This window comes from Mobula birostris, chromosome 3, assembly GCF_030028105.1.
Source record: "Mobula birostris isolate sMobBir1 chromosome 3, sMobBir1.hap1, whole genome shotgun sequence".
Classification (NCBI taxonomy): Eukaryota; Metazoa; Chordata; class Chondrichthyes; order Myliobatiformes; family Myliobatidae; genus Mobula; species Mobula birostris.
In genome coordinates this window covers 60975629-61003536 of record NC_092372.1, presented here as the reverse complement: position 1 = coordinate 61003536, position 27908 = coordinate 60975629, and the positions used below count along the sequence as shown (strand labels likewise).

Genomic DNA, 27908 nt, shown 5'->3' with positions numbered 1-27908 from the left:
ACTCATAATGTCCTCAGCATCATCAAGTTCCCTATTCATTGAGGACCTTGCTCACTTCCACAGCCTCCAGGCACATCTTCTCACCTTTATCTCTAATCGGTCCTACCTTCACTCCTGTCATCCTTTTATTCTTCGCATAATTGAAGAATGCCTTGGGGTTTTCCTTTACCCTACTCGCCAAGGCCTTCTCATGCCCCCTTCTTGCTCTTCTCAGCCCCTTCTTAAGCTCCTTTCTTGCTTCCCTATATTCCTCAATAGACCCATCTGATCCTTGCTTCCTAAACCTCATGTATGCTGCCATCTTCCACCTGACTAGATTTTCCACCTCACTTGTGACCCATGGTTCCTTCACCCTACCATTCTTTATCTTCCTCACCGGGACAAATTTATCCCTTACATCCCGCAAGAGATCTCTAAACATCGACCACATTTCCATAGTACATTTCCCTGCAAAAACATCATCCCAATTCACACCTGCAAGTTCTAGCCTTATAGCCTCATAATTTGCCTTTCCCCAATTAAAAATTTTCCTGTCCTCTTTGATTCTATCCTTTTCCATGATAATTATAAAGGCCAGGGAGCGGTGGTCACTGTCCCCCAGATGCTCACCCACTGAGAGATCTGTGACCTGACCCGGTTCATTACCTAGTACTAGATCTAGTATGGCATTCCTCCTGGTTGGCCTATCCACACACTGTGACAGGAATCCGTCCTGGACACACTTAACAAACTCTGCTCCATCTAAACCCTTGGAACTAATCAGGTGCCAATCAATATTAGGGAAGTTAAAGTCACCCATGATAACAACCCTGTTATTTTTGCACCTTTCCAAAATCTGCCTCCCAATCTGCTCCTCTGTATCTCTGCTGCTACCAGGGGGCCTATAGAATACCCCCAGTAGAGTAACTGCTCCCTTCCTGTTCCTGACTTCCACCCATATTGACTCAAAAGAGGATCCTGCTACATTACCCACCCTTTCTGTAGCTGTAATAGTATCCCTGACCAGTAATGCCACCCCTCCCTCCCCTTCTCCTGCCCCCCCATCCCTTTTAAAGCACTGAAATCCGGGAATATTGAGAATCCATTCCTGCCCTGGTGCCAGCCAAGTCTCTGTAATGGGCACTACATCATAATTCCATGTATGTATCCAAGCTCTCAGTTCATCACCTTTGTTCCTGATGCTTCTTGCATTGAGGTACACACATTTCAGCCCTTCTACCTTACTGTCTTTACACTGTTTATTCTGCTTCTCTGTCCAAAGCCTCTCTGTATGCTAGACCTGGCTTTACTCCATGCACTTCTTTCACTGCTCTATCACTCTGGGTCCCATCCCCCTTGCAAATTAGTTTAAACCCTCCCGAACCATGCTAGCAAACCTACCTGCAAGGATATGGCTCCCCCTCGAGTTCAGGTGCAACCCATCCAATCTGTACAGGTCCCACCTTCTCCAGAAGAGATCCCAATGATCTAAAAATCTAAATCCCTGCTCCCTGCACCAACTCCTCAGCCACGCACTCAACTGCCATCTCCTCCAATTCTTTCCATCTCTGTCACGTAGCACTGGCAGCAATCCTGAGAACGTCACCCTTGAGGTCCTGTTCTTCAGACTTCTGCCTAATTCCCGAAACTCACACTTCAGGACCTCATCCCTCTTCCTGCCTATGTCGTTGGTCCCAACACGTATCACAACTTCTGGTTGCTTTCCCTCTCGTACCAGGATGTCGTGCACCCGGTCAGAGACATCCCAGACCCTGGCACCCAGGAGGCAACAAACCATGCGGGTGTCCTTCTCACGTCCACAAAATCTCCTGTCTGCTCCCCTGACTATAGAGTCTCCAATGACGACAGCTCTTCCCTTCTCTGTCCCACCCTTCTGCACCACAGGGTCAGACTCAGTGCTAGAGGCCCTGCCACCGTGGCTCACACCTGGTTGGTCGTCCCCGCCAACAGTATCCAGGACGGTAAACTTATTATTCAGGGGAATGGCTACAGGGGTGCTCTGTGCTACCTGTCTGCTCACCTTCACTTCCCCCCTCTGACGGTCACCCAACGACCTGCTTCCGACAGCCTAGGTGTGACTAGCTCTCATCTATGACTGCCTCATTCTCCCTTATGAGTCGAAGGTCATCCAGCTGCTGCTCCAGATTCCTTACACGGTCTTCCAGATCGCCCAGCCGTATGCACTTCTGGCAGATGTGACTCTGCGGGAGAGGGGCGTTCCCCCAAGACTGCCCCATCTCACATGAGAGGCACATCACTGTCTCAGGAGACATTGTAAAAACTAACTGCGAGCTAGCTTGTCCTCCATCTCTTCTCGTCGAAGCCTCTCAAGTCAAAGCCTCAAAGCTCCACTCCTTCACTGGCCTACTCACTCACTGGCCGCTCTGCTTGAGCTACCCCTCTATTTATCTGTTTGAGCTTTTCAAGATACTTGGTCACCTGAACTCGACTGCCCAATCAGCTGCTTTCTGCTGAGTCTGAGCTATTCAAATCTTGATTGTCTAATCAATGGCTTTCTGCTGATATATTCAAATCTTGATTGACTTGATTGCACAGACCAACTGCCAAAACTGCCAGAATCTCTCGAGTCAAAGCCTCAAAGCTCCACTCCTTCACTGGCCCACTCACGCACTGGCCGCTTCGCTTGAGCTATCCCTCTATTTATCTGTTTGAGCTTTTCAAAATGTTCAACATCTGTAGCAATAGTACCATGATTTCAAAAAAAAAACCCCACTGTATGTAATAACCATAAATGTGGAAGTGTTGCAGTGTTTCTTCTTTTGTATATATATTTTTATTATGATGAAAGTCTATTTTTGAAATAAACAAAGATGGAATTAGTTTAAATTGTGGGTTGAAGGGATTCATGCCATACTGTAGCTGAAGTTCCAATCCAATTAGACAACATACTTTGTGTGGCAAGTTAAAAAGTAACCTTTACACAGCAAAGAAATCTGCCCTGAAATATTTTTCTGTCCAAGAGAAATAGTTTTCCAACAGGATATAAGGAATGCAAAACACAAATTCCAGAAATACCAAGCCACAGCTTATTTAGTGAGTTCAAATGTTCAAAGTGAAATTACATCATTAGTTTAATTTGAAATGAGGCCAGCAATTTGGTAGTTCAGTACATGGATGCGAGGGTCTTATTTCTTCCTTTCAATGTCAGATTCATCTTTGTGAGCCACTCAGGCAGGAAATGCTGCTTTCAACTTTAAAGTCAGCAGAAGCCTGAATTAAAATGTCCACAGAAAAGGTAAACACAATAGTGTGTGAAAAGTTGGTGTGTAATTATTGAATTGATAAAGAAAGGAATTTTTATTCGTTTTAAAAAAGTAAACATTGCTGGCTTCATTTACTCTGAATTTGTCTGATCAGTTACATATTCTGCTCAATATCAGTTTCATGACAGCGCTTCATCAATGAACAGTCATCTATTTTGTTCATTTTATGGGTGTTCATTATTCAAAATGTAAAATTTTCACTCTTGGATTCATCTGGAATTGCTCAATTAGATTTAGTTATTTATTTTAGATATTTATTAGAGATACAGCTCAGCAGAGGCCCTTCCAGCACAAGGCCCTGCACCGCCCTGCAGCCCACCTATTTAACGCTAACCTATTCATAGGGCAATTTAGAATGGTCAATTAACCTACTAAAAAGCAAGTCTTGTTTATTGGTCAGGCCTAATCTCTGTAGGCTAATTTTGCCAGATGGAGGAGAGTAATGTTAATAAACTAATTTTCTACAAGATGCTGCTTCACCAGAATTTTCTGCAACAGCTTCCTGCACAAAACCAGTGCCTGGCTATTTATTATCATCTTTATTCTGTTATAAATATCTCAAGGTAGAATCCCAAGTGGCAAACACCTGTATGATTAATATCCAATATACTGGATGGGATTTCATCAAATTTTATCAATATAATTCATCAGAAGCCTGAAAATTATTTGTTGGATAAAACTCTGCTACCATAGCATGTGCATGGGCAAGAACTCAGAGACAAATACATTGGCGGTATTGTATACCCTCCTGGTACAGGAATTAAGATAAAGTTGCACTCTTATGCCTCATTGCTCTATTCTCTTTGAAAAAAAAATCCCTAAAAATGTCTTCTACTGAATTCAGAAAAACACTGTAATTTTCGATACTCTGAACCGAATATCTGCATTTTCATAAAGTTATTTTTTTATCAACTTTAATCATTCAGAAAGAATGTTACAAAATAATAGGTTGTTTAGTTGTACACAATCCAATTTATTTCTTGTTTTTGATTACTTAGCTATGCTCAAATTCAATTATTTCAGCCTCTAACAATTTTCCAGATGGTTGGGAGTGACAGTGAGTTTGTGATTACAGAAGAGGCTGTATACTTAGTGAACTTCTTCCTTTATCTGACTCATGCTTCTTTTCATAAAGTGTTGACACCTCTCAGCTAAAGAGGTTGCATGGTTGAATGCCCTTCAGTACTTTATCAGCAGGTCATTAATCACAATTAAGCCTTTACAGTATATGAGAGTTTTCAGCCTATTTGATCTTATGAAGCATTACACCTGAGGCATAACCTTCCCTTTATCTCCTTATAGAGGCTGTCCCCCCCCCCGCCCATCTTTCAGTCCAGATGTTGAATCCTGACCCAAAATATCGATTGGCCACTTCCCTCTGCTGAGCTCATTCTGCAAATCACAAACACTACAGATTCTGCAGGTACTGGAAGTAATCTTCAGTTCCTCCAGCTCTGGCTCCAACACCTCCAGGCTGAGATCTTTCTTACTGCCGCTGAGTCCTACTGCTCTTCTTCTTCCAACAATCTTCCTACCCACTCTTGGTCTCTCAGGCTCCCCTCTACCCCTCACCCGCCCTTCATTCCTCTGAGCCCATATCTTCCTCCCTGAACACCCTAATCCTCCCTTGACCCCAGCTCCCACACCTGCTATGTCTTCATCATCCCTTTCGATCTTCCTTTCTCTGCGGCAGAATGTTCTGTCCTTAGCAAGGGCCTTACTTCCCATCACCCGCTCCTCAATGAATTCCGCTCCACCCATAGCGCTGAGCTCTTCTTCCATTGCTTCTGTCCCCAAGCCTACTTCTTTGATAAGGATTCCCCAACTCTCACTGATGACCCCTTCTCCTGTTTTCAGTCTCTGCTTGGACATCTCACTCTGACCTTGTGCCTGCCATTGATCTTTTCATTTTTAAATGCTGATGGGACATCAAGCATTCCAGTATAAAGAGATGAAAGGATAGGTTTGACTCAGGTGTGAACCTCCACAAGATCAAATGGGCTGAAAACTCTAACAGTAAAAGTCTTGAATTTTGAACTTCACCTTTCCTTTCACCTATTCTAAACTCACCCACTCTGAACACACTGTCCTCCACTTCCTCTGCAACAATCCCCACTTTATCATCAAACCTGCATATGAGGGCAACTCATGTTGTAGTCTGGCAACTGACCTCTACCAGAAGGCAGCTCTCAGTCATTTCCTCTTACTTAGCCTTTGCACAGGACCTCACTAAGGAGACCATGTTTCCTTCACCCATGCTGAGCTCATCAATTTCATGACCTTTGCTTCCAACTTCCACCCTACCCTTAAGTTTACTTGGTCATGTTCCCTTTCTTACTCTCTCTATCTCCATCTCTGACATATTTTACAAGTATACTGACTCTCACAGTTATCTTGACTATACCATTTCCCACCCTGTCACTTGCAAAAATGCCGTTTCCTTCCCTCAGTGTCTCTGACTCCACCATATCTTTTCTCAGGATGAAGCTTTCCATTCTAGAGCATCTGAGATGTCCTCTTTTTTCAAAAAAATTGTTTCCACCACCATCAATGGTTCCCTCACCCTCATCTGTACATCTCATTTCCTGTACATCTGCCCTCACCCCATTTTCCCGTAATCATAACAGGGATAAAGTTCCCCTTGTCCTTACCTACCACCCCATGAGCCTCCATATCCAGCAAATCATTTGTGGGTGGGTGGAGTTAAGAAATTGCAAGAATAAAATAACCATTATGGGAATCATAATGGTATTAGAGCAGCTTGTGCTTGAGGCTACTTGGGGGAAGGCTATCTTAGATTGGGTGTTATGTAATAACCTAGAACTTATTAGGGAGCTTAATGTAAAGGAACACTTAGGAGGCAGTGAGCATAATATGATTGAATTCATACTGCAATTTGAGAGGGAGGAGCATAACTCACATGTATCTGTATCACAATGGAATAAAGGGAATTACAGAGGCATGAGAGAGGAGCTTGCCCAGGTGGACTGGAGGAGGATACTGGCAGGGATGATGGCAGAGCAGAGATGGCTGAAGTTTTTGGGAATAGTTCACAAAAAGGCGCAGGATAGCTATGTCCCACAGAGGAAGAAGTTCTCCAACGGCAGGGGTAGGGAACCATGGCTGACAAAGGAAGTTAAGGACTGTATAAAAGCCAAGGAAAGGGTATATAAGGTAGCAAAAGTGAGTGGAAAGTTGGAGGATTGGGAAGATTTTAAAATCTGACAAATGGCAACTAAAAAAGCTATAAAAAGGGAAAAGATGAAATATGAGGGCAAACTAGCTAATAATATAAAGCAGGATACCAAGAGGTTTTTTTTTATATAAAGAGTGGACAAAGAAGAGGCAGTGGATATCATTTACTTGGATTTTCAGAAGGTGTTTGATAAGGTGCCACACATGAGGCTCCTTAACGAGATAGAATCCTGTGGCATTACAGGAAAGATACTGGCATGGATAGCGGAATGGCTGACAGGCAGAAGGCAGCGAGTGGGAATAAAAGGGGGCCTATTCTAATTGGCTTCTGGTGACCAGTGGTGTTCCTCAGGGGTCAGTATTGGGTCCGCTGCTTTTCACATTGTTTGTCAATGATTTAGATAATGGAATTGATGGCTTTGTGGCAAAGTTTGTGGATGATATGAAGATAGGTAGAGGGGTAGGAAGTGCTGAGGAAGCAATGTGATTGCAGCAGGACTTAGATAAATTGGAAGAACAGGCAAAAATGTGGCAGATGGAATACAGTGTTGGGAAATATATGATAATGGATTTTGGTAAAAGGAACAATAGTGTGGACTATTATCTAAATGGGGAGAAAGTTCAAACATCAGAGGTGTAGAATCTTGTGCAAGACTCCCGGCAGGTTAACTTACCGGTTGAGTCTGTGGTAAAAAAGGCAAATATAATGTTGGCATTTATATCAAGGGGAATAGAATAGAGCAAGGAGATAATGCTGAGCACTAGTCAGGCCACACTAAGAGTATTGTCATCAGTTCTGGGCCCCACATCTTCAAAAGGATGATTCCAGGAATAAAGGGGTTAATATATGAGGAGCATTTGGCAGTTTTGACCCCGCACTCATGGGAATTTAGAAGAATGCTGGGAGATCTCATTGAAACCTACCTAAAGTTGAAAGGACTAGATAGGGTAAATGTGGAGAGGATGTTTCCTATGGTGGGGGTATCCAGAACTAAAGGGCACAGCCTCAAAACTGAGGGGCGACTCTTTAGAACACAGGTAAAGGGAGTTTTTTTAGACAGAGGGTAGTAAATCTGTGGAATGCTCTGCCACAGACTGCGGTATAGGGCAAGTCCGTGTGTATATATATAAGGTGGAAGTAGATCGTTTCCTGATCAGTTGGACATCAAAGGATATGGCTGGAAGACAGGCATATGGGGTTGGGTGGGATTCAGGATCAGCCACGAAAGAATGGTGGAGCAGACTCGATGGGATGAATGGCCTAATTCTGCTCCTATGTCTTATGGTCTTGTCATTCTCTGTAACTTTTGCCATCTCTAATGGGAACATACCATTAAGCACACTTTTCCCCCTCTCTCCAACTTAATGGCATGAACGTCGATTCTCCAGCTTCTGATAATTTCTTCTCCCTTCCTACTTCTCTCTTTTTCCATTCCTTATTCTGGTTACCCTATTACGCCTTCTCTTCTCCTCACCTGCCAATCATCTCCCTCCTGTTCCCCTCCACCTTCCCTTTTCTCCATGGCTCACTACCCTCTCAGCTTAGATTTCTCCCTCTTCAGTCTTTTACCTCTTCCACCTTTTGCCTCTCAGCTTCTAATTTTATTCCCCCTCCCCCACGCACCCACTTTCCCCTCTCCTGGCCTCAACTATCACCTGCCAGCTTGTACTCCTTCCCCTCTGATCACCACCTTTTTCTGGCTTCTTTCCTCTTCTTTTCCAGTCCTGATGAAAAATCTCAGCCCAAAACTCTTGTTTTGTTCCCCCACAGATGCTGCCTGACATGGTAAGAACCTCCAGCATTTTGTGTGTAGAGTTCTTTCAGCATCTTGCTTGTTGCCCCTTAACTGCCTTACCTGAAACCACCCACTTCCTTCCAGCAAGTGATGGTGATAACAACATGGAAAATGGGATGGCTTCTTCATCATTATACAAGGACACGTTAAGGGTCAAATGGAACTCGAAGGAAAGCTTGGTATCTTCTAATGACTTTCTGACTCCCAAAAGCCTCTCCACTATTTATAGGTTGTGCTAAAACACATTCCATTTTCTTCTGCCCGGCGGGGGCAGGGGCAGGTGTGGGGGGGAGTGCCATTGTGGAGAAGAGGGGCATGCAGCTCCAACACGCCTAGAGGTTTCAGCATCCCGAGGTAAATACCCATCTCCCACACCAGCATACTTCTGGGCTACAGTGTATAATATTCACAGTCTGTATTGCACCGTTCACCAAGGCTTGTTCAACAGCAACTCAGATCACTGTGACTATTGATGTCTTAACCCTCCCATGTATTACTGTTTTTCTGGTCCAAGATCCTGGAAATCCTTCTCATTAATTCAAAGTCGTACAGCACAGAAAACGTGCCCTTTGGACTGCCACACCCATGCTGACCTCCATCCTGATTTACACTGATCCCATTTGCCTGCTTTAGGTTCATATCCATCTGTTCCTTGCCTATTCAAATACTGATCTAAATGGCACGTAAACGTGGCGATTGCCTCTTCTGCAGTGAGTTCCAGATATAACTTTTGTTTCAAAACCATTTTAAAGCTCTTTCCTCTCAGCATAAACCTATGCCTTCCTGTTTTAGATACCCCTACCATGGAAAAAAAGATTTCTAACTATCTACACAGTCCATATCTCTTATAATGTTATACACCTATCAGGTGACCCCTCAACCTCCTTCATTCCAGGGAAAACAAACTTATCCAATGTCTCTCCATAACTAAGGTCTTCTAATCCAGCAACATCCAGGTAAATCTCTGATGCAGTAATATCTTTCTTATATTGTGCAGACCAGAACTGCACACAATACTCCAAGTGTGGTCTAACTAGTGTTTTGCAATGTTATGGCATTACGTTCCAGCTTTTATATTCTATGCCCCAACATAGACATGCATAGTATATGCCTTTTTCAACACCCTATATGTATAATGATCATCTTTTTTTTAAGTTAAGCACAGCTAACCTTCATGAACATACTGAATCCAGTTTTCAGCAGTTCAGTTAAACCACCAGACATGTATTCAATATCCACAGTGTCAGTTCGGTCTGGATGAAATATTTCCTCCAAAATCTGCTTCACCAAAGGTTTGTACGTTGCCTACAAAAATAAAAAAAAAGTTTGAATTAATCCTATTTGCTAATAGAAATTAATGCATGAAAGTATTTTCAATAAAAATCATAACATATTACAAGTAATTAATCCCCAGTGGAACTCATTACAGATGGCAGATGTTCTTTGTAGCCTTGCCATCTGTCTAGGCTCACCAGGCCTATGATTTAATGGATCCCACAACCAAAGTGAAGCCTTCAGCTACCTTTGAACTTCCACCATTTCTCCTCCATTTAAAAAAAGGTCTGGCAGAGGTTTAATTCTTGCAGCAGTTGGTAAAATTCTATCTTCCCCAGAGCATGCTGGTGCAATTCTACACTGCCATCATCGAGATCATCCTCACATCAGTCATTATTGTCTAGTTTGGTGGCAGCACCCTCTCACAATATAAGAAAACTATGAAACTACAGCAAGCTGTCAGGACAGCAGAAAAAGTAATGGGCTGCAGTTTATCATCTTTGCAAGACTTGTATGTATCCACGACAAAGAAGTGGGCAGGAAAAAAACATCATTGTGGACATTACTTGCCTAGCAAACTGACTTGTCCAAAAGCTCCCCTCTGGAAACCACCATTGAGCTTTGAAAACAAAAATTTCACATTATCTTAAAAGTTTCTTCCCTTAGTGGTTAATCTGATCAACCTTTCTAGCTAGCCCTTCCATACCCCACTGTTTATTACCTCAGTCATTGCACTGCAAACACTTTAAACCACTTACTATAATCCTGTTTACATTGTAAATACATGCTGGTATTTACGCACATTTTTATTCCATATCTGTATTTCTAACTTTATTTTTAATTGTTAAATGTCATTTTCTGTTGCATGTTGCACCAACACATCACAGCAATTTCCTAATACATGTAAATGTATACGGTGAATAAAGTTGATCCTTGATCTTTGAAGTTAATCCCTTTTCATACCTTAAAACTTACCTTTTTTTTAAAAAATCAAGCTTTTAGTCCATGTGGCTTTAGTTTGGTCTTTACTTTGTCAGCTTATTTTTGATATGTTCTTGTTATATTAAAGGGGGTTTATAAAAGTTGCTTCATATGACCAACATCTGACTCTTGAAACAGGTATTCTCTACTGTGTCCTGACATGGGAAGGGAACAGAAATATAGATTCAGTGATATCTCTAAGCCAACAACTGCAACATCAGCGTTGATACCTAGGACACTTGCTCATCACTACTAAATATGCAGGAGCATTTGGAATGGTTTGAAAAACTTTGAGTCCCAAGCATTAAAGAGTCCATCAAGAATGTAATCAGCACACAGCTCATGAATGACCCACTTGTCCATCCTATCAGACATCTCTTGTCCCAAATGTGGAAACTGCAAGGCCCACTTGGCCACATCAGTCACCTCACAACCGGAGCGAAGTACTGCGTCACGACAACTGTGCCTCCTGTTGAGCAGGTGTCACATGGGCAGTCGTTCACCTTGGGTGGGATGCTTCTGGTTCCATGTGCTAAACTCTCTTCATCCTTGAACAGGGTCACCTCATTCTCTCCCCCTCAGGAGAGACTGCCCAGAAAGATAACAATTGTTGTTGATGAATATGTCATAGCCAGAGTGCTTGGTCGTGGAAGGAGCAGTTATTGTGAAGTTCACTTAGACTCCATAGCCACTTTATTAGTACCTCGTGAAGTAGGTACTGAGTACATGTTCATGGTCTTCTGCTGCTGCAGCCCATCCATTTCAAGCTTTGACGAGTTGTGCTTTTCTGCACACCACTGTCGTAACACGTAGTTATTTGAGGTACTGTCTGTCTCCTCCCTGTCAACTTGAACCAGTCCAGCACTCCCCTTTGACCTCTCATTAACATGGCATTTCCACCCACATAACTGCTGCTCATTGGATGTTCTGTGTTTTGCACCATTCTCTGTAAACTCTTAAGATGCTTGTGCATGAAAATCTCAGGAGATCAACAGTTTCTGAGATACTCAAACCATCTCGTCTGGCACCAACAATCATTCCACGGTCAAAGTCACTTAGATCACATTTCTTCCCCACTCTGATGTTTGGTCTGAACAAAACTGAACCTCTTAACCACGCCCAGATGCTTTTGTGTATTGAGTTGCTGCCACACGATTGGCTGATTAGATATTTGCACTAATGAGCAAGTGGAAACTGAATATACATTCCTAATATAGTGGAAACTGAGTATACACTTAAGTGATTACTTTATTTTGATTCAGTTTTCAGCTTGGAAGTGTCACTTACTAGGTTGACATTCATTGCCCTCAAGATGATGACAGCGAGCCACCATTCTGAATTGCTGCAGTCCGTCTGTTGAAGATAATCTCGAGGTGCTGTTGGGGATGACCTAATAGCATGCGACTTGGAGGGTAACCTACAAAATTTGAAGTTATAGAACACTACACAGAAACAGGCTTTACAGCCCATCCAGTCTGTGCTAAACTATTAACCTGTCTAGTCCCATCAACCTGCATTCGGACCATAGGCCTCTACACCCCACCCAACCGTGTACTGATCCACGTTTCTCATAAAAGCTGAAGTCAAACTTGCACCACACATAAAAATTGCTGGTGAACGCAGCAGGCCAGGCAGCATCTCTAGGAAGAGGTACAGTCGACGTTTCGGGCCGAGACCCTTCGTCACGACCAACTGAAAGAAGAGCTAGTAAGAGATTTGAAAGTGGGAGGGGGATCCAAAATGATAGGAGACGACAGGAGGGGGAGGGATGGAGCCAAGAGCTGGACAGTTGATTGGCAAAAGGGATATGAGAGGATCATGGGACAGGAGGCCCAGGGAGAAAGAAAAAGTGGGGGGGGGGAGCCAGAGGATGGGCAAGGGGTATAGTGAGAGGGACAGAGGGAGAAAAAAGGACAGAGAGAAAAAGAATGTGTGTATATAAATAAATAAATTACGAATGGGGTACGAGGGGGTGGTGGGGCATTAGTGGAAGTTTGAGAAGTCAGTGTTCATGCCATCAGTTTGGAGGCTACCCAGATGGAATATAAGGTGTTGTTCCACCAACCTGAGTGTGGCTTCATCTATACAGTAGAGGAGGCTGTGGATAGACATGTCAGAATGGGAATGGGACGTGGAATTAAAATGTGTGGCCACTGGGAGATCCTGCTTTCTCTGGCGGACAGAGCGTAGGTGTTCAGCAAAGCGGTCTCTCAGTCTGCAAACTTGCACCAACCAGTTTCACTGGCAGCTCACTCCACACTCTGACTGAAGGCATTCAACATTTCACCATTAACTCATAACCTCTAATTCAGGTCTCACCCAATGTTAGTGGAAAAAGCCTGCTTGCATTTAACGTATCTATAATCCTCATAATTTTGTATACCTCTATCAAATCTCTCCTCATTCTTCTACAATCTAGTGAATAAAGTCCTAAGCTACTCAATCTTTCCCTATTAACTTGGATCCTCAGATCTTGGCAACATCCTTGTAAATTTTCTCTGCACTTTCAATCTTGTTAACATCTTTCCTGTAGGTAGGTCACCAAAACTGCACATTTAGGCCTCCCCACTGTCTTATATGGCTTCAACACAACATCCCATCTCCTGTACTTAGTACTTCAATTTAAGAAGGCCAATGTGCCAAAAGCTTTCTTTATGACTCTATCTACCCATGACACTACTTTCAAAGAATTATGTATCTGTATTGCCAGATCCCTCTGTTCTACTGCACTCCTCAGTGACCTACCACTCACTTTTCTCTCCCAAAGTGCAACATCTCACACTTGTCGGCATTAGATTCCATCTGCCATTTTTCCAGCCCATTTTTCCACCTGGACTGGATCTCACAGCAAGCTTCGATAGCCTTCCTCACTGTCCACGACACCACCAATCTTGGTGTCATTAGAAGACAAGCAACAATGGATTTAGCAATGATACCTGTGGCAGACCACTAGTTACAGACTTCCAGTCAGACAGGCAACTATCTGCTACCAATCTCTGGCTCCTCCCATGAAGCCAATGTCTAATCAAATTTACTACCTCATCTTGAATGCCAAGCGACTGAACTTTCTTTGCTGGACTTTGTCAAAGGTTTCGTTAAAGTCCACATAGACAACATCCACTGCCTCGCCTTTATCAATTTTTCTGGTAACTTCCTCAAAAAACTCTATAAGATTGGTTAGACAAGACCCAGCAAGTACAAAGCTATGTTAACCATCTGTAATCATCCCTGTCTATCCAAATTCTCATATATCTGGTCCCTTAGAATATCTTTAAATAACTAACCCACTACTGATGTCAGGCTTACTGGCCCAAAATTTCCTGGGTAATGTGCTAAAAGGCTTTCTTAGAGCATTTCTTAGACAATGGAAAAACATTAACTATCTGCTTATCCTCCAGCACTTCACCCTGGCTAAGGATATTTTAAATATCTCTGCTAGGCTGCTGTGATTTCTGGACCAGCCTCCCACGGGGGCTGAAGGAACAGTTTGTCAAGCCCTGGGTATTTATCCACCCCTAACTTGACTCTAGACAGCAAACACCTCCTCCTTTATAATCTGTATGCGGTCCATGACTGCTGCTTTGCCTCATTTCTATAGTCTTTGCGTCTGTCTCCTGAGTAAATACCAGATGCAAAAAATCAATTTAAGATCTCCCATCTCTTTCAGCTCTATGCATAGATGCCCACTCTGATTTTCCAGAGGACCAATTTTGTCCCTTGCTGTCCTTTTGCTCTTAATATATCTGTAGAACCCCTTGGGATTCTCCTTCATCTTGTCAGCTAGAGCAACCTCATGTCTTCTTTTAGTTCTCCTGATTTCCTTCTTAGGTATTTTCTTAAATTTCTTCTATGCCTCAAGTACATCATTTGCTCCTTCCTGCCTATACCTGCTATGCACCTCTTTCTTTTTCTTAACCTTTGCCTCAATATCTCTTGAAAACCAAGTTTGTTACCCTACATAATTGCCAATTACTCTGACAGTAAAGCTCCCAATTTTTAAAGCACATAGTCTGAAGTCCTACAAATGCTTTGAACATGGTTATTGCTTTGAGGATTCACATAACTATTTTGTGCTACTATGAAAAGGGAAGCAAAAAGAAAACATTTTCATAAAAGAGACATGAGACAAGAGACACATTTTCATAAAAGCTGGACTCTGCTGCAACAATCTGCTGGAGGAACAGTAGGTTGAGCAGCAGCTACGGAGGAAAGGAAACGTCAACGTTTCGGGTTGAAACCTCTATCAGGGTTGAGGTTGGAGAGACAAGATGGCCAGTATAAAGAAGATAAGGGGAGTGATGAGAAACAGCAGGCATAACCTGCCTCTACACCCCTCATCACTTCACCAATCACCTCAAAAGTTCAAAGAAGATTTATTATCAAAGTACATATATGTCACCTTATACAAACTCCAAATTTATTTCCTTGCAGGTATTCACGGTGGAACACAAAAATGCAATAGAATCAATGAAAATCTACAAACAGCCAACGTACAAAGGAAGACAACCATGCAAATAAATAAATAAATACATAAATAATATTGAAAACTGGAGTTGTAGAGTCTGTGAAAACCCACAGTTTGTGGAATCAGTTCAAAGTTGAGGTGAGTGACGTTATCCATGACTCAAACTGCTTTCTGAACTCTACCTTTCTCTTCCTTGTACTGGCCCTCTCTACCCTCAGTCATGACGCAGGGTCTTGACAATTCCTTTCCTTGCACAGATGATGCTTGAACCACTAATTTCCCCTGCAGATTGTTTGCTACTAATATTTTCAGAAAAACTGATGTAAAATTAATAACAGATTTATATTAAATATTTAAAAACCTTTAAACATTTGAATAACACCAAAACTTATCATTCATGAAAAAAGCCCAACTTATTTATGGACTAGATTAGATTTATTCATTAGTCAATGTACATTGAAAGGTGTTGATAGCGTTAACAACCAACACAGTCTGAGGATGTGTTGGAGGCAGCCCACAAATGTCACCACACTTCCGACGCTAACACAGCATGTCTGTAAAGTTCAACAGAACAACAAATAGCCAAATATATAACAAGATAGACACAACAGCAAAACAAATCCCTTCCTACCCTCCCACCTCCCATTGGGGATCAAAGCCCTTGACCTCAGGGCCCACAGACCGCGGTGATCGCAGGTCTTTGTCCTCAGCTGACTCGACCTCCATCCTCAGGGATCACAGGATTCTGGCATCCAGATCTGATGATTGACCTTGTGTCTCCAGACCTGTTGACTGATCTCGGGACTCTGGATCTGTCCCCCATGCACTTTGGCCCTGTGACTCACAGATCTCAAGGGTCACCAACTTTTATTGTCGTGGCCCACCAACTTTGATCTTTAACCATGGGGATCGTTGGGCTTCGACCCATAGCATTGTGATCTGGACTACGACCACTGCCTCCTGCCCCTGACCTCTAACTCTCCCTCATCACTAAACTCTAACCTGACCCCTAGCCCCATGTTGTCCCCAAAACCATCCCTATGAACTGTTGGATTGAACTGTGTAATTGTTACTTTCCTTTAACTTTTCTACTCTTGTTTGTATTTTAATACAAATGTACATTTACCTCTTTACATGTAATTGTTCAGTGTGTTTACTAGTAGTTGCAGTTGCTTTTGTAACAACTTAGTTTAAGTGGTGGGTATCACATTACTTGAACGGGGGCCATCTTATTGGTTAACTGTTATCTATGGAAACTTAATGGATTGTGTTATCTGCAAACGGGTATAAAAGGACTAAACCATGCTGGTTCAATCTCTGTGTCTTTGGCTCTTTGTCTCTTTATTTCTCTCTCTCTCTCTCTCCCTTACCCTTATGCTTCATCTTCTTTCTTCATTCATTCTTGTAGCACTTAATAAATAACAGCAATGGTAAGCAACAAGATTTAGGCCTCATTCTTGCCTTCTGGAGAACATTCGATCGCAAAAAATTCAGAATCCAACAGAACCTAAAAAACAATTAAGGCTGAGCCACAACTTTGAGAAACCTCGCAGCTTGGTGCCATCGGTTCCTCAGAACAGAACCAGGAATTTTGGAAAAATTAGCCAAGCTAAGCTTTGATTAGCATAAGATTGAACTACATAAAGCTACCTGGGCAAGACATTCAGCCTTAGATCACAGGCCAGCAATACTGTGGAAAGAGTGTGTGAATATTTTACTTAAGTATTGATCCAGGGAAAGAGTGAAAATAGAGAGGCAAACTCAGTGGTGCCTAGGTTTTCCGTCCCTACTTTAACTGTAAGGATGCATTTATAGCTTCTCCCATAATCAGTATCCTTTGAAATGACTCGTAGTGGCCCTTCCATTAGTCGAACTGAGAGAAGTTTCCAGAATTTAACTCCCCCCCATCAGCAAACTAGAGCAGTGATAACTCTGCCTTGGTGGTCAGCAGTGAAGGACTCATCAGTAGCTAATGAAGACCACAACCAACAAAGGTCTACTCTGAGGGTTCCAACCAAGGAAGTGAAGACTTCACCAGTGTTATCTGAGGCAGGAGACCAGTCTTTAGGAAAGTAGAAAGCCTGGTGAAGATGCTCATTTGTAGTGTTGTTCGAGCTATACTATCACAGAGGTATCTGTTCAATACATTGGCAGTGATTCCACATCCTGTCTGCATAGCATCACTGCTACTCCTGTAGTCTGCTGGGATGACACAGACTTCAAGTGCTTGAGGAGCTTCTACCATTGGCCTAGCCTCTCAATGTCTAGTAGTAGAAAGTCCTCATCTACAGTGCCTATAGAAAGTATTCACTCCCCTTCAGTTTTCATGTTTTATTGTTTTACAACATTGAATCACATTGTACTTAATTTGTTTTTTTTGACACTGATCAACAGAAAAAGACTTTTGTGTCAAAGTGAAAACAGGTCTCTATAAAGTGATCTAAATTAATTACAAAATAATTGATTGTATAAGTATTCACCCCCCTTTAATATGACATACCAAATCATCACTAGTGCAGCGAATTGACTTTAGAATCACATAATAAGTTAAAAGGAGATCTGTTTTTGGAGACCTGTGTGCAGGCGAGGTGATTCAATTGATTGTAGTAAAAACACACCTGTATCTGGAAGGTCCAACTGTTGGTGGGTCAGTATCCTGGCAAAAGCTACACCATGAAGACAAAAGAACACTCCAAACATCTCTGCTAAAAGGTTATTGAAAAGCACGTCAGGAGATGGATACAAGAGATTTTCCAAGTCACTGAATATCCCTTGGAGTACAGTTAAGTCAATCGTCAAGAAATGGTAAGAATATGGCACAGCTGTAAATCTGCCTAGAGTGGGTGTGCTCAAAACTGAGAGACTGTGTAAGAAGGGGACGGGTGAGGGAGCTCACCAATAGACCTACGACAACTTTGGAGGAGTTACAAGTTTCAGTGGCTGAGATGAGAGAGACTGTGCATACAACTGTTGTCCGGGTGCTTCACTAGTCGTAGCATGGAGGAGTGGCAAGAGAAAGCCATTGCTGAAAACAACTCAAATGAAATCTGGCTAGAGTTTGGTAGAAGGCTTGTGGGAGATGCTGAAGTCATCTGCCAGAAGGTTCTATGGTCTGATAAAACCAAAATTGAGCTTTTTGGCCATCAGACTAAACACTACGCATCATCAAAAACAGACCATCGCTACCATGAAGAACCATGGTGGCTGCATCATATTGTGGGAATGCTTCACTGCAGCAGGCTCTGGAAGGCTTGTGAAGGTAGAGGGTAAAATGCAGGGAGGAAAACCTGATCCTGATGCAGACTGCAAGAGAACTGTGACTTGGGAGATGTTTTCCAGCAAGACAATAACCAATGGCTTAAAAACAACAAAGTTAATGTCCTAGAGTGGCCAAGGTAGAGTCCAGACCTCAATCCAATTGAGAATTTGTGGCTGGACTTGGAAAAGGGCTGTTCACTCATGATCCCCATGTAATCTGACAGAGCTTGAGCAATTTTGTAAAGAATGGGGAAAAATTTCAGTGTCCAGATATGCAAAACTGATAGAGACCTATCCACACAGACTCAAGGCTGTAGTTGTTGCCAAAGCTGCATCTACTAAATATTGACTTAAAGGGGGTGAGTAATTCTGCAATTATTTTGTGTTTAATAATTATAATAAATTTGGACCAATTTGTAGAAATTTGCTTTCACTTTGATACGAAAGAATCTCTTCTGTCGATCAGCGTCAAAAAAGCCAAATTAAATCCATTGTGGTTCAATGTTGTAAAACAATAAAACATGAAAATTTCCGGGGGGGGGAGGTGAATTCTTTTTATAGGCACTGTTCTTGAAGGAAGGCAACGATATTGTCCATGTGCAGGAAGACTTTGACCTATGTGCCCCACTGCCTAGTGTCATCTTGTACTCATTCCCTTCTTGATGGATTTAGTCAAGGCTTTCATGCAGCACACAGACTAGCCAGAAGAAAATGGGCAACCTAGACTTGATGGGAAGCTATCTGCTTTCCACCTATTGATTTAAACTGCATTACAGATGCCTGTGCAGTGCAGTAGGATCCAGTTCCTGATTCCCTTCCCAAAGTCCATTTTGGAAAAGAAATTCATCATGACATAGGTGATATTTTGTTGAAAGACTTTGTCCTAGTCCACTGCACCAATCATTACCTTACAGAACCAAACATGTATCTGATCGCCTCAGGCCTTTCAAAGACTTGAAAGCCTGGTTCTAAGCATGATTAACAGCACAGAGGCAAAATGCTGTTGCTTCAAAATTTCATTCAGCATAGGTTAGACAGGTGACACATTGTGACACCTTGGATGTCTGATTCTCAGTCAACAGGAGATTTTCAAACAACTGTAATGGTTAAAAAAAAATGAGAAAGGTAAACAAGACATATGGAAACCATAATAGAAAACAAGTACAAATGCAAAAGCACCAGTAAAGCTTGGAATAAGAACCAGATGTCATAAAGCACCATTACTAAAGTAAAATAGTCATACATTTGCAATCCATTTTCTATTTAATATTTTTGATCATTTAACATTTTGAATAAACTCTCCTCTACTTAGTTTCAGGTAAAATTGCTGCTCTTTATCCAGTAGCAGAAGAAACATAATTTTTTTTTCTCACTAATCTCTCATTGGAATGTGTTTCAGATACTCAATGAATTACAAAGAATCATAGAAAATGATGTCACATAAGGTAGCCCATGGTACTTGTACCCATCAGGGAAGAGTTACCCAGTCTAACCCCATATACAAATATTTTTTTAAATATGTGAAGGATCTCTGGCTCTAGCACTCTTTTAGGTGAGGGGATCCACCATCATCTATCAAATACTTTAATGCCTCCTAATCTTTGGCTCCTCTGCCATGAAAAACAGTTTCTTACTACATCTGTGTCCATTCAATCCTATATACCTGTACCTCAATTAAGTCTCATTTTAGCCTCCTCGGATCAAAATAAAATAACCCCTGCCAATTCAGTCCTTCTACATTTTTCTCTTCTGCAACACATTTATAAATCTTCTATGCTCCTTGTTCAATGTAATCACACCGATCCTGTAAAATAGTGTACATACAGTTCCAGCATAACCTCTCTGTTCTTCACCATCCTGTTTGCTTTTCTCATTACATTATCAACTTGTTCTGTTAAGTACACTGCAATATCCCTCTGCTCCTCATAGAAAAGCTTTGTGATTTTTCAGATATATTCTTTGGAAAAGGAGGCGGCAAAAGTCATGCACCAATGGAAATCCAGAGCACCAAGTTCTACAAGAGTACAAATGATTCAAGCAAACAGGAGGCAGAATGCCAAGCAGACTCATATCTACATATGTTGAGAGACTCAGGCATCACCTTCATTTGAAGCCAGTGATAACTTACATTATTGGCCACGCGAATTAGTACCCCTCTATGGACACCTGACAAGGAGGGAATGCCCACTACTCAACATGGGAGAATGATAGCACAGATGGTATATGTGGAATCCAGGCCTCAGGATGAACTCACAAAGGGCACTGGTGATTTTATAACGGCAACTAACAGACTCCTCAGAATTATTTAGAACAGATCACTTTGACTAGAGTATCTGTTAAGCTTTTAACCATTACTAGTAGATCACAATGAGTAGCTGAACATGAGATACCTCCTCATTCTTGTAAGTTCCAGTGAGTACAGCCCCAGAGCCATCAAACACTCCTCACTCCTATAGGACCCAAAACTGCTCACAATACTCTAAGTGCAATCTGACCAATGCCTTATAAATTCTCAGCATTACATCCTTGCTTTTATATTCTAGTCCTTCTGAAATGAAAGCTATCATTGCATTTGCCTTCCTCACCACTGACTCGGAGAAGGAAGTCTGAAAATCGGAGCGGGAGTGTGGAGGAAGCCATTTTTGAATTTTTCGGTCTTTTTTTCCATTGGCGTTCAGAGAGGTGGGACTGTGCAGGTGTGTGACGTCGGGCAGTGAAGCGTGGAAGATTTAAAAGGACACAGCCTTATACAGCGGGCAGCGGAGTGAGCCAGGAGCAGAGTGAAGGCTTAAGGGCTTCGACTCAACAGGCTTAGGTAGAAACCGGCGAGGCGAGGAAAGTTTGGTATTCATTTTTTGTTGTTATTTGAGGAGAGGGGCAGTATGAGTGTGAGGGCAGTTTGTTGTTCTTGGTGCCGGATGTGGGAGGCCCTGGAGTCTCCAAGCTTCCTGGACGTCCACATCTGCGCCAGGTGCGCCGAGATGCAGCTCCTGAGGGACTGCGTTAGGGAACTGGAGCTGCAGCTCGATGACCTTTGTCTGGTCAGGGAGAGTGAGGAGTTGATAGAGAGGAGTTATAGGCAGGTGGTCACACCAGGGCCATGGGAGGCAGACAAGTGGGTCACGGTTAGGAGGGGGAAGGGGAAGAGTCAGGTAATAGAGAGTACCCCGGTGGCTGTGCCCCTTGACAATAGGTATTCCTGTTTGAGTACTGTTGGGGGGGACAGCTTACCTGGGGGAAGCGACAGTGGCCGTGCCTCCGGCACAGAGTCTGGCCCTGTAGCTCAGAAGGGTAGGGAAAGGAAGAGGAAGGCAGTTGTAATAGGGGACTCGATAGTAAGGGGGTCAGACAGGCGATTCTGTGGGCGCAGTCCAGAGACCCGGATGCTACTTTGCCTCCCTGGTGCCAGGGTCCGGGATATTTCTGATCGTGTTCAAGATATCCTGAAGTGGGAGGGTGAGGAGCCAGAGGTCGTGGTACATATAGGTACCAATGACATAGGTAGGAAAAGGGAAGAGGTCCTGAAAGGAGAATATAGGGAGTTAGGAAGGGAGTTGAGAAAAAGGACCGCAAAGGTAGTAATCTCAGGATTACTGCCTGTGCCACGCGACAGTGAGAGTAGGAATGCAATGAGGTGGAGGATAAATGTGTGGCTGAAGGATTGGAGCAGGGGGCAGGGATTCAAGTTTTTGGATCATTGGGACCTCTTTTGGGGCAGGCATGACCTGTACAAAAAGGACGGGTTACACTTGAATTCTAGGGGGACCAATATCCTAGCGGGGAGATTTGTGAGGGCTACTGAGGTGACTTTAAACAAGAATGGTTGGGGGTGGGAATCAAATTAAAGAGACTAGGAGAGAGGAGGTTAGTTCACAACAGGGGGATGGGAACAAGTGCAGAGAGACAGAGGGGTGTTAAATGAAGGGTAGAAGCAAAAAGTAGTAAGGTGAAAAGTAAAAGTGGCAGCCCGGCAAATGCAGGGCAAAAATCAAAAACGGCCACTTTTCAGCATAATTGTGTAAGGGCTAAGAGCATTGTAAAAGCGAGCCTGAAGGCTTTGTGTGTCAATGCAAGGAGCATTCGTAACAAGGTGGATGAATTAAAAGTGCAGATTATTATTAATTAATATGATATAGTTGGGATCACAGACACATGGCTCCAGGGTGACCAAGGATGGGAGCTCAACATTCAGGAGGGATACACATGAAAGAAAAGGAGGTGGGGTAGCATTGCTGGTTAGAGAGGAGATTAATGCAATAGAAAGGAAGGCCATTAGCCGGGAAGATGTGGAATCGATATGGGTAGAGCTGCGTAACACTAAGGGGCAGGAAACGCTGGTGGGAGTTGTGTACAGGCCACCTAACAGTAGCAATGAGGTTGGGGATGGTATTAAACAGGAAATTAGAAAGGTGTGCAATAAAGGAACAGCAGTTATAATGGGTGACTTCAATCTACATATAGATTGGGTGAACCAAATTGGTAAAGGTGCTGAGGAAGAGGATTTCTTGGAATGTATGCGGGATGGCTTTTTGAACCAACATGTTGAGGAACCAACTAGAGAGCAGGCTATTCTAGACTGGGTTTTGAGCAATGAGGAAGGGTTAATTAGCAATCTTGTCGTGAGAGGCCCCTTGGGTAAGAGTGACCATAATATGGTGGCCTCCTTCATTAAGATGGAGAGTGACATAGTTAATTCAGAAACAAAGGTTCTGAACTTAAAGAGGGGTAACTTTGAAGGTATGAGACGTGAATTAGCTAAGATAGACTGGCAAATGACACTTAAAGGGTTGACGGTGGATATGCAATGGCAAGCATTTAAAGATTGCATGGATGAACGACAACAATTGTTCATCCCAGTTTGGCAAAAGAATAAATCAAGGAAGGTAGTGCACCCGTGGCTGACAAGGGAAATTAGGGATAGTATCAATTCCAAAGAAGAAGCATACAAATTAGCCAGAAAAAGTGGCTCACCTGAGGACTGGGAGAAATTCAGAGTCCAGCAGAGGCGGTCAAAGGGCTTAATTAGGAAGGGGAAAAAAGATTATGAGAGAAAACTGGCAGGAAACATAAAAACTGACTGTAAAAGCTTCTATAGATATGTGAAAAGAAAAAGATTGGTTAAGACAAATGTAGGTCCCCTACAGACAGAAAGAGGTGAATTGATTATGGGGAGCAAGGACATGGCAGACCAATTGAATAACTACTTTGGTTCTGTCTTCACTAAGGAGGACATAAGTAATCTTCCGGAAATAGTAGGAGACAGAGGGTCCAGTGAGATGGAGGAACTGAGGGAAATACATGTTAGTAGGGAAGTGGTGTTAGATAAATTGAAGGGATTAAAGGCAGATAAAATCCCCAGGGTCAGATGGTCTGCATCCCAGAGTGCTTAAGGAAGTAGCCCAAGAAATAGTGAATGCATCAGTGATAATTTTTCAAAACTCTTTAGATTCTGGACTAGTTCCTGAGCATTGCAGGGTGGCTAATGTAACCCCACTTTTTAAAAAAGGAGGGAGAGAGAAACCGGAGAATTATAGACCGGTTAGCCTAACATTGGTGGTGGAGAAAATGCTAGAGTCAGTTATCAAAGATGTGAAAACAACACACTTGGAAAGCAGTGAAATCATCGGACAAAGTCATCATGGATTTGTGAAAGGAAAATCATGTCTGACGAATCTCATAGAATTTTTTGAGGATGTAACTAGTAGAGTGGATAGGGGAGAACCAGTGGATGTGGTATATTTGGATTTTCAAAAGGCTTTTGACAAGGTCCCACACAGGAGATTAGTGTGCAAAATTAAAGCACACAGTATTGGGGGTAAGGTATTGATGTGGATAGATAATTGGTTGGCAGACAGGAAGCAAAGAGTGGGAATAAACGGGACCTTTTCAGAATGGCAGGCAGTGACTAGTGGGATACCGCAAGGCTCAGTGCTGGGACCCAAGTTGTTTACAATATATATTAATGACTTAGATGAGGGAATTAAATGCAGCATCTCCAAGTTTGCGGATGACACGAAGCTGGGTGGCAGTGTTAGCTGTGAGGAGGATACTAAGAGGATGCAGGGTGACTTGGATAGGTTGGGTGAGTGGGCAAATTCTTGGCAGATGCAATTTAATGTGGATAAATGTGAGGTTATCCACTTTGGTGGCAAAAACAGGAAAACAGATTATTATCTGAATGGTGGCCGATTAGGAAAAGGGGAGGTGCAACGAGACCTGGGTGTCATTATACACCAGTCATTGAAAGTGGGCATGCAGGTACAGCAGGCGGTGAAAAAGGCGAATGGTATGCTGGCATTTATAGCGAGAGGATTCGAGTACAGGGGCAGGGAGGTACTACTGCAGTTGTACAAGGCCTTGGTGAGACCACACCTGGAGTATTGTGTGCAGTTTTGGTCCCTTAATCTGAGGAAAGACATCCTTGCCATAGAGGGAGTACAAAGAAGGTTCACCAGATTGATTCCTGGGATGGCAGGACTTTCATATGATGAAAAACTGGATCGACTAGGCTTATACTCATTGGAATTTAGAAGATTGAGGGGGAATCTTATTGAAATGTATAAAATCCTAAAGGGATTGGACAGGCTAGATGCAGGAAGATTGTTCCCGATGTTGGGGACGTCCAGAACGAGGGGTCACAGTTTGAGGATAAAGGGGAAGCCTTTTAGGACTGAGATTGGGAAAAACTTCTTCACACAGAGAGTGGTGAATCAGTGGAAATCTCTGCCACAGGAAACAGTTGAGGCCAGTTCATTGGCTATATTTAAGAGGGAGTTAGATATGGCCCTTGTGGCTACGGGGTCAGGGGGTATGGAGGGAAGGCTGGTACAGGGTTCTGAGTTGGATGATCAGCCATGATCATACTGAATGGCGGTGCAGGCTCGAAGGGCCGAATGGCCTACTCCTGCACCTATTTTCTATGTTTCTATGACTCAACCTGCAAGTTAACCTTTAGGAAATCCTGCATGAGGACTCACAAGTTCCTTTACATCTCTGATTTTTGAATTTTTCCTCCCTGTTTAGAAAATAGTCTATGCCTTTATTTCATCTATTAAAGTACATGACCATACATTATATTACATCTGCAACTTCTATGCCCATTCTCCCAATTTGTCTAGATCCTTCTGCAGACATCCTGCTTACTCAACACTACTTGCCCCTCCATTTATCTTTGTATCACCTACAAATCTGGCCACAAAGCCATCAATTCTGTCATCCAAGTCATTGACATATAATGTGAACAGAAGTGGTTCCAACTCCGACCCCTGTGGAACACCACTAGTCACCGGCAGCAGCCAACCAGAAAAGGCACCTTTTATTTCCACACTTTGCCTCTTGCCAATCTTCTATCCATGAGAGTATTTTTTCTGTAATACCATGGACTCTTAACTTGTTAAGCAGCCTCATGTGCAGCACCTTGTCAAAGACCTTCTGAAAATCCAGGTAAACAACATCTGTTGACTCTCTTTTGTCTATCCTGCTTGTTATCTCCTCAAAGAATTCCAACAGATTTGTCAGGCAAGATTTCCCCTGAAGCAAACCATGCTGACTTTGGCCTATTTTATTATTAAATATTTTCTATGTTTATGTTTCTAGAATTTTAAAATGGTTTTTGTTTTCTGTGACGGCTTTTCTCTTTTTTGAATTCACTACCCCCTGCACACTTCCCTGATTATCAATGCTTTCAGGACTTAATTCTTTCTTAATTGTGGCATTAAGCAGGATACACCATGCTGTAATTTATATAAATATAAAAGCCATGATTTAGAATTTTCAGGCTGTACTGCACAGCTTCTCCACATTTTTTTTTGGATAAAAATGATGGCAGTTGCTCTAACTGTTTTATACTTGCTTTCATCTATTGCTTTCCATTTTAGGCAGGGATTACATGTTTAAAAAAAATCAACCATCCCAGCAAATACTGGATTGGTACTTTTTGATAACTGTGTGTCTGTGTAAAGCCAACATACGTTTTCTGTTAAGGCCCACAGGTGTTGCTAATCTAATCTTTTCCTTTCTCTATCATTCTTAATTTCACAACATGGGGTAGAGAGATGCCTTATTCAAGCCCTTTACCCAAAACATTAAAATTTCCACAAAGTCCATCTAAAAATGAGCCAACAGTTCAATATTAAAGCAACATCAGAAATCAGAATTAACATAACTGGCATATGTCGTGAAATTTGTTAACTGTACAGTGGCAGTACAATGAATATATGATAAATAAATATAGAGGAAAAACTGAGTTACATTAACTATATATATATATTAAAGATTTAAGTTAAAATAAGTAGTGCCAAATAAAGAAATAAAAAAGTAGTGAGGTAGTGTTCATGGGTTCAATGTCCATTTAGAAATTGGATGGCAGAGGGAAGAAGCTGTTCCTGAATCACTGAATGTGTGCCTTCAGGCTCCTGTACCTCCTTCTCAACAGTAACATCGTGAAGGGGCATGTCCTGGGTGGTGGGGATCCTTAGCTATGGACGCCGTCTTCCTAAGGCACTGCTCCTTGAAGATGTCTTGGATACTACAGAGGCTGGTACCCATAATAGAGGTGACTAATTTTACAAGTTTCTGCAACTTAATTCGATCTTGTGCAGTAGCACCCCCCACTCCCGATACCAGACAGAAAAGCAGCCAGTCAGAATGCTCTCCATGGTACATTTGTAGAAGTTTTCAAGAGTTTTAGTTGACAAACCAAATCTCCTATAACACCTAATGAAATATAGTCGCTGTTTTGCCTTCTTAGTAGCTGCCTCAATATGTTGCATCCATGTTAGGTCGTCAGAGATATTGACACCAGAGAACTTGAAATTGCTCACTCTCTCCACTTCTGATCCCTCTATGAGGACTGGTTTGTCTTCCTTCGTCTTACCCTTCCTTTGGTCTTGCTGACGTTGAGTGCAAGGTTGTTGCTGTGACACCACTCAACTAACTGGTATATCTCACTCCTGTACACCTTCTCATCTCCACCTGAAATTCTGCCAACAATGGTTGTATCATCAGTAAATTTATGGATGGCATTTGAGATGTGCCTAGCTACACAGTCATGAGTGTAGAAAGAGTAGAGCAGTGGGCTAAGTACACATCCCTGTGAAGTGCCAGTGTTAATTGTCAGCAAAATGGAGATGCTGTTTTGAATCCGCACAGATTGTGGTCTTTTGGTTTGGAAGTTGACAATCCAGTTGCAAAGGGAGCTACAGAGGTCTAGGTTCTGTAGCTTTTCCATCAGGACTGTAGGAATGATGTTGTTAAATGCTGAACATTTAATTGAAGCAAACACAGTGATTTTACATTTGCCCTTGGATATCGAAATGATGCTTATATTAGCCTTCAAATAATTTGAGGCAGAAGTGATGGAAATCAAAGGTTCATTTATTAACAAAGTATACAACTCTGAAATCCTTCTTCTCCAGAAAGCCATGAAACCAAGAAAGAAAAGAAAGGCAGCATGATCATCAGCACCCAAATCCCTCCTCCTGCACAAAAAGCAAAGATGGAACAAGGCACATCAACCCCCAAATCCCCCTCCCCGTAGACAAAAACAAAGAAAGATTGGGCAAATAACACAGCATACAAAAAATCGTAAGACTGAAAAAAGTCCACAGTTCAAGTCCAAGTACACATCGAAAACAGAGAAAACCTGGGCAACGC

The 27908-nt window shown here is 42.5% G+C and overlaps 1 protein-coding gene across 1 annotated transcript in view; it reads right to left on the bottom strand.

The window, feature by feature from the left end:
* The window catches only part of scfd2 (sec1 family domain containing 2), a 302066-nt gene that overhangs the window by 12087 nt on the left and 262071 nt on the right, over positions 1 to 27908 (bottom strand). The window contains exon 7 of the mRNA XM_072252713.1: positions 9446 to 9580. Within this exon, the coding sequence (XP_072108814.1) occupies positions 9446 to 9580 (135 nt within the window). The remainder of the gene's footprint in view (positions 1 to 9445; positions 9581 to 27908) is intronic.